General features: G+C 39.8%; 1 protein-coding gene across 1 annotated transcript in view; it reads right to left on the reverse strand.

Moving 5' to 3' along the window:
- Positions 1–7,055, reverse strand: part of LOC122255682 (immunomodulatory peroxidase-like) — a 125,308-nt gene extending 118,253 nt beyond the window's left edge. Inside the window, exon 1 of the mRNA XM_086539830.1 lies at positions 6,860–7,055. Coding sequence (XP_086395956.1) covers positions 6,860–6,873 — 14 coding nt within the window. The 5' untranslated portion in view covers positions 6,874–7,055. The remainder of the gene's footprint in view (positions 1–6,859) is intronic.
- Between the last annotated feature and the right edge of the window lie 1,514 nt (positions 7,056–8,569).

Here is an 8,569-nt window from a genome sequence, read left to right on the forward strand (position 1 = left end):
CACAAGTCGACAACAAAAATGGAACCACGATCGAATCCTACAAACATAACAAAAACCTACATGCCTTTCGAAATGGGACTAAAAACCCTAAACATAAACAACAACAACGTCCAAAACACCGACACGAAATTCGAACAAATAACACAAAAACAACGACACCTGAAAAGGTATCCATCGCTAATTCACTCTCGACACTAAAGCTCTTTTTTTTCCCTTCATCTTCCGAGTCTTTACTGCCGTCACAAAGCAGGTCATGACATTAGCCTGCCTGCTTGTATCTGCATCGTCAGCCTGTGCATGATGAACAGGTATGAAAAGGGGGGAGGGAGGGGGGAGGGGGACGGGGACGGGGAAGGGGGACGGGGAGGTACTAGAGGAGGAAGGGGGAGGGGGGAGTGTAAGAAAACGAAGAAGGAGATACGAAGAGAGAGTGAAAGTTATTCCAGAAGAGAGGATAAAAAGAAAAAAAAGGAAAATTGGAAAGTAAAAAAGAAATAAAAAAGGGGAAAAAAAGGAATCACGGAGAAGCGCGCACGGCAAACAAACAGAGGAATGAAGCAAAAATGCATCTTTCGACATAGAGCCGAGTGCCACCATGCCGCTGCCACTGCCGCCGACCTGCCAGGACCTGACACCCTCTCGCACAGGCTGATCATGCACGTCTGATGTGAGGCAATGTGCGCAGGGTTCAGTGGTTGGTCTCTGTCTGTCTGTCTGTCTTTCTTTTTCTTTTCCTTATTTTTCGTCTTGTTCTTCTTATCATTATCATTCTCTCTCTCTCTTTCTTTCTCTTTCTTTCTCTCTTCATACTCTTTACCTTTCTTTCTCTCCCTCTCCCCCCTTTTCTCTTTATTTGTTTAAGTCTACTCTCCTCTACTCTACTCTCTCTCTCTCTCTCTCTCTCTCTCTCTCTCTCTCTCTCTCTCTCTCTCTCTCTCTCTCTCTCTCTCTCTCTCTCTCTTCTCCTCCTCTTCTCTCTCTCTCTCCCTCTCTCTCTCTCTCTCTCTCTCTCTCTCTCTCTCTCTCTCTCTCTCTCCCTTCCTTCTTCTCCTCTCTCTCTCTCTCTCTCTCTCTCTCTCTCTCTCTCTCTCTCTCTCTCTCTCTCTCTCTCTCTCTCTCTCTCTCTCTCTCTCTCTCTCTCTCTCTCTCTCTCCGTCTATACATCCGGCTTGCAAAAAGTGAGCATGACGGAGCTCACAGGAAGTCATATGGCGACGTGGCTTAGGTGTGCACGACATTGCGTCAGAGAGTCTTTGTGAGGCATTTCGTCGCTCTTACACCCGGGTAAACAAACACACACACAAACACAAACACACACACACACACACACACACACACACACAAACACACCCCACCGCGAAAGTCTCCCAACCCCAAAGACGCCACTCACATCTTTCTTTTTCACGTCGTTTCTCACCCCTTTTCCTCACGAAACACAAACGTATTTTGTGGACCCGTTTCTCGCTTTCTAAAGAATGTGTTTCGGCTGTCGTAACTGGAGCATATTAGTCGTAACCACTGTCTTCATTCCGCGGCGCTTTGTCAAGATGTGTGTGGTCGGGTGATAGATTACGGTGAGTTGTACTGAGTGGCGTTTGTGCTATTTTTGAGACGTCGGGTGTGTTGTGTTTGTTTGGGCGTTTTTTTGTTTCTATTGTTGTGTTTGTGTTTGTGTAGTTGTGTTTATTTGGGCGTGGATGTTTTGTTCTTTTGTGGATGTTTGTGTGTGATTGTATGTGTGAATGTGTGTGTGATTGTGTGTTTGTATTTAAGTTTGTTTCTGTTTAAATATGTTTGTACTTATGCTCATATACACTGCATTTTTGTTCATACATACCCCTATTCGTAAGATAATGTTAATTCGCACACGCGCCAGTATTTCTAAACCGCGTATTCGAACCAATCGAGCTAAACACAATCTTGTTCTCAAATGATATACAAAGAAAATAAGCTCATCTCTCGAGTCTAATCTCACCTTATCTCACATATTTACGAGCAGTCTGCCTTTGTAATTCTCAAACTCCTCGAAGATAAGTGTGGAGAAATATTTGTCGAAAACTTTCTTTCGGCTTTTTTTTTTTTCTTTTTTTTTGTGTGTGTGAACCCAGAGTTTCGTCTCGACTCGGAACAAGCGTCGAATCTCCTTTTGGAACCTCTGTAATCTTGGGAAACCGACGGTAAACGGCCAAAGAAATCTTTTTGAATTCATCTCTATCACTTTTGAGTCTCAGCTGGTCTCGAGTCGCATGCCTTTCACTTTTTCTTGTTATTATCCTGGTATTGAATTGCTCTTCGATCTTGAGGGCTATCACAGGTGGATACTTGTAGGCTGCACCATCAGTGAAAGAGCCATTGTATAAGAAATCAAGATATGTTTATTGCAATGTGACATGCAGATCTAGTCACGGACAACTTTGCAAAACGGCACATATTGCAGTTGAAAGATTTTTTTTGCAACCTTTTTGTATTATATATATATATATATATATATATATATATATATATATATATATATATATATATATATGATAAATGTAAGATATATATATGAACTCAAAATAAATAGAAATAAAATAAACTTTCACTAAATGTTTAATCAACAAGACATACAACTCAATAAATACGCAGTCGATTCAAAGTATAAAAATCCAAACCTAGGAGAGAGATACGTTGTTTTTAGTTCAAAATCCTACAAAAAAAAGTTTTCAGCCTAGTGAATGTACCTCTAGATTCTCAGCCCAATCCTGAGGGCACACACTTACCTCTGTCTTGAGGCAATGTCTCAAAAGACTTTTACTCACAATTGGAGTTCAAAGTCATTACAACAAGGTTTTCTTCTTTTTTTTTTTCTTTTTTTTTCGATAAACGTTTTGACAGGTGAGATTTCTTTTATGGGTAGGCGTGTTGAGATGTAGAAAATCTGCAACCTTGAAATACTATTAACTTATTAACATTCTACTGACACCATTTTGTGTATATAACCAAATATTGATTCGATTCATAACCATCCCAAAACAACGCAGCCAGCAATCTATATAAAAAAAAAGCCAGAGTAAGAGACCTTAAAGCAAAGTTTTAAAAAAAGCATAGTTACATAATGCATACTGGAAAGGAATTCCATAGAACCTATTGTATTGTGTCTTTGACCGTCATATCTAGAACGGTTTTAGTTCAAAGGAATGAAGGTATGTTGGAGGGTGGTGATGTTTTAAAAGTCTACAAAATCAGTGCTGCAGAAAAGTTATATGATGCTATGCTGTGTCTTCTCCATAACCATTGATAAAGATAAAAATATTATCTTCAGTATGTTGTCTCTCCTACATGACCAGTGCCGAAGAAAGGTTATATTATATTCAACCATGCTGATTCGTCCACATAACCAGCGCTAAGTAGAACTTCTATCATATTCAAACTAAATACTACTGAAACAACTAATAGATTTGATAACTGGCATCGATAAGAGAAATATATCAAAATGGCGAGATATACCACATGGGTACAAAACACAATCATGAAATTCATAAATACGTGAATCAAGGGGACTTGCTGAGTATATGAATGGTTCGCAAGACAGGGCTGATCTCAGAGGAAAGTTGAAGACGTCTTGGGAACCTTTGGCTCTATGATCAATTCAAGTTGCAATTGATATTTCCTTGTGTTTCCTTGTATTTCCTTGTATTTCCTTGTATTTTCTTGAATTTCCTTGTATTTCCTTGTCTTGGGTGTCTTCAGGAATAACTTTTCTTTTGTCTTAGTGATTGTCTTTGAATTTTGTCTTCATTTCTCCCTTCAAGAGCTGGTCTTTATGTTTTATTAACGGTAGTGACGCTGAATGCAATTCCGTGGCCGGCCTTACTATATAATGGCGAAAAGAAAGATGAGAGAAAATGTGATAGCGAATAGAGGAAAGAAAAAAAACTTTTTTCAACAGCTCATCATCAAGGTCGAGTGAACAAACCAAACAAAAGAACAACAACAAAAATGGTATCACAAGTTACCAAAGTACCTTTTCTCGGCAGAGCTTTCGACCCTCCTCCCCTCCCCCCCACCCCACCCCACCCACCCGCGCCCTTCCATCACTCTTTTCAAACTCAGACTCCCCTTCATACCCCACCCACTCCCCCCTCCCGCCCCCAAGTCTAATCCCCCCCCCCTTCTTCCAATCCTCTGTTACGTCGGGTCTACTCGAGACAATTCTTGAATGATTCGCCAATTCCCTCGCTTGGCTAGCCGTGCGGATTCGACTGGTAAATTCTGATAAAACTATGCGAGTCAACACCCCCCCCTCCTAATCCTCCCCCCCTCTCCCCCTTCCCCTCATCTCCCTCCCGCTTCTGTTTCTTTGGTAGTATTTGAATTGGATATTTCGCTGCTCTCTCTCTCTCTCTCTCTCTCTCTCTCTCTCTCTCTCTCTCTCTCTCTCTCTCTCTCTCTCTCTCTCTCTCTCTCTCTCTCTCTCTCTCTCTCTCTCTCTCTCTCTCTCTCTCTCTCTCTCTCTTTCTCTATCTATCTATCTCTCCATCTTTTATATCATTCGTATTGTCATGTCACGCTTCCCTGCCCGAGACAGTCACATCTCGAATGCACAACAGGGTCGAATACGGCCTTAAACAAGTACAGGATGTCGACCTTCTGACTCACACACTCCAAAAAACAGTCGTTCATAGATACTTTAATTTCCAAAAAGTTAAAAATAAAAAAAAGGATATGCATGTTTGTAAGTATATACACGCACACTCACACACATAAAGAGAGAGAGAGCGAGAGAGAGAGAGAGAAAGAGAGAGAGAGAGAGAGAGAGAGAGAGAGAGAGAGAGAGAGAGAGAGAGAGAGAGAAAGAAAGAAAGAAAGAGGAGAGACAACGAGAGAGAGAGAGAGAGAGAGAGAGAGAGAGAGAGAGAGAGAGAGAAAGAGCAAAACAGCCAACACTTCGCGAGACAGCAAGAGGTGAGAGTGACTCGCTGTCGAGGTTGAAGGAAATAAATTTGTCTCGATATTTTCTTCTCCTTCTTCTTCTTCTTCTCTCTCTCTCTCTCTCTCTCTCTCTCTCTCTCTCTCTCAAGAGGCGTAGCAAACGTTTTATTCTATTCTATAGATTTTATTCTATTGTTCATTTGTTATAAGGAGTGGCGTCTCACGGTTTTTTTTAACGCATTTGCAATGTTGCTTCCCTTTGCACTTGTATGTTTGTTTGTTTGTGTGTATGTTTGTTTGTGTATATGTATTTGTTTGTGTGCGCGCGTTTGTTTATTCGTTTATCATTATCTATTTTTTTGTATATGCATGCGTTAGAGTTAACGAATAATCTAACATCATCAACCAATCTTTTCATCTTGTTATATAAAAAAAACTATTATCATTAATTCAAAAATACCACCCCGTTCCATCACTGCTTACACACGTCGACTGAACGCATTCGTAAGGGTTGGAACGCAGGGGAAATTGCAGCTTAATGAGATGTGAATATCTTTTTTTTTTCTTTTAACACGGATACAGATTTTGGATAATGAAAGTAAAAGTGGAAAGATCGGTAATCTGCCCCCCCAAAAAAAGGAAATGTAAAAAATCACATATTCAACCAGATAGTGTCATAACGGTAAATTACTCAACCATGATGTTAATTAGTATCAGTCAAATTTTGATGTTATTTCCGTGTATTTTTCAGTGTCTTTTCTAGAAGAAAGTATTATCAACTGAATAAGGGAATGAACGAACTTAAGCGTACAGGATCTCGGATTCTATGTTAATAACGACATTACGTTCTTCAAATAAGCAAAAAGTATAAGAATATAAATACGGTAAGTATACATAACATACAACATAAAAAAGCAAAACACGTTAAACCACCCCTCATGATAATAACAACAAAAACAGTAAAACAACAACAACAACAACAGCAACAAGAAGAAACCACCCGCATCACAAATGTTGCATGCAACGCCCATCGAATGCATCCACCACGCCGCCCGCGCAAATGGGGCCAAGCGAGGTGAATTACTCAACCGCCCGTATAAACAGCAGAGATCAATCCACATTATAAATATATATTAAATTGATACTTCTGCTGTTCGCTGTCACACTCTCGCTGTCGCCTTCACCATGGGAGAATTTCCCCCCGTGTGTGTTTAAGGGGGGGGGGGGTGATATTCATATACTTGTGTGTCTATGTATGTGTGTATAAGTTTTGTATGTATGCTATTTTCATTGCTGATTTTGCTTTATCTCTTCCGTGGCTACTCTTGCAAAGCCACACTTCTGTCTTACATTCTCCACAAATTAAGTTACTGCAACTTGAATGAAAGCCAGTCTCATAAAGGCAACATATCATGCATGCATACATGCATACGTGTATGCACATAAGATAAAATGAAATGAATATATGTATATGTACATATACGGACATATAGATATAGATATATTTTTTATTCTCATCATATATATATATATATATATATATATATATATATATATATATATATAAAATATAATATATATATATATATATATATATATATATATAATATATATATATATATGTATATATAATATATAAATATAATATATATATATATATATATATATATATATATATATAAACACACACACACACACACACACGCACGCACACACACACATATATATATATATATATATGTATATATATATACATATATCATATTAAGATCTTGAGATTTGATTTGCACCGTTATACACGATCAGCAAAGCTGAGATTCACTTTGACCTTTGGCGAATGATGTTAAGCAGGATCTACTTAACTTTCGCAATCCCTTGCCTGCAGGTCACCCATAATCTAAAAAAAAAATCCAGCGACTGGAGTCCAGATCCCTGCATATCCTACCTTAGTATAGTCATAACGAACGGCTGCGGCGGCGCAGTCAGTGTCGGGGGTCGTTCAGCAGAGCGCGCGCTAAGAAGGGCTAAAGTCCCGAAGGTCCACTATGGCACGGTGACACTAACGACCACAAGGAGGGTCGCTTACACACTGAGGTATAGGCAGGTACCGCACCCTTACAGAGGCTGACACACGACTGACTGGCTCTCGCGTGTGCCCGGTCATCAGTTTCTCCACGTGCCACCCGCGCATGCGCGCAGGTGACGTCACTGTGCCAGGGCGGGACCACCTCTTTACGGACACGCCCATTAGCTTGATGGGGGAGAAGGGGGGGGGGAGAGTAATGTATGACTGTCAACCTTCGGATGTCTGGAGTGCGCAAGGTGCGAGGTGCGTGTTTGGTTACTTGATCTTGAACATAAAAAAGTCATGAGTTATCGCTCAGTATTGCGGTGATATGTAAAAACGAATGATAATAATTACATTAAAAAAAGAAACCGAAGTCATATTCACAGATACTGCCTGGAATGTATCCAGAGTTTTCCTTCGACCTCGAGAAATGCAACAACTTTCACTCTTAGGCCGGCGCGGTTGCAGTGGCGACGTCCCCCTTCCCCGCCCCCTCCTCTGGCGCGCGATTTCCACCTCTATTCCCCCCCTGCATAGAAGATCGAAAGGGACCCGTGAAACCCGTAGCCTCCTGAGCGAAGCCTATCGCTTGTTTGTGGCGGGAAAGTTGACACGAGCGCGCATAGAAAACGGGACCCGCCATCGAAAGTGACCTTGGGCGCGCTTTTTGCTGCCCGATTATGACTTATTTTTAGAATTTCCTTAAGTACATGGGGGTTAGTTTGTGTTAGAGGGGGGAGGGGTTGAGTGTGTGGGGGGGTTGGAATGTATAGCGCTTGGATTTCCTCTTTTGTTTCCCTTTCCGGGGCTGTGGGAGTGTGACATCTGTGGTCCCGCGCGAGCTTTTTAGTTGCCGGTCTGCTTCTTATTTTCACTTGTTGTGCAACTGCTCTTTGGCCTCTTTTGTCCAGCGCTTGTGCACGGAGAAGCGATTTATTTGTTTCGTGATTCAAAGAGGTAGGGGTTATATAAAATACACACACACATGGACACACGCACACACATGCACACACACACACACACACACACACACAGATATTCATACAGACACACATATACACACTCACACACACACACACACACACACACACACACACACACACACACACACACACATATATATATATATATATATATATATATATATATATATATATATATATATATATATATATATATATATATATATATATATATATATATATATATAATATATATATATATATATAATATATATACATATTTATATATATATATATATATATATATATATATATATATATTACAAATATACATACATAAATATATATAAGTTAGTTTGAACTTGGAACTTAAGTATGAATAGGGTTGAGCTACGGGCGAACTGGGTGAAATTGAACTGAATTACTCTGAGCTTCAAATTCTTCTGGGACAAAAAAAAATCTTTTCAATTGTCATTATTTTAATGAACTCTGATATTGGACTCAGCCAATTAGAACTTGTAAAGCTTATGTGTTCATATCATACACTCCATTCATCTCTTCAGTTCTCGCATCTGTAAGTTTTTAGACTTAATTATACAAGGTTATTTGTTTTATTGATTATTTA

Source organism: Penaeus japonicus, unplaced genomic scaffold, assembly GCF_977035675.1.
Source record: "Penaeus japonicus unplaced genomic scaffold, GWHDUDI00000001_assembly GWHDUDI00000009, whole genome shotgun sequence".
NCBI lineage: Eukaryota > Metazoa > Arthropoda > Malacostraca > Decapoda > Penaeidae > Penaeus > Penaeus japonicus.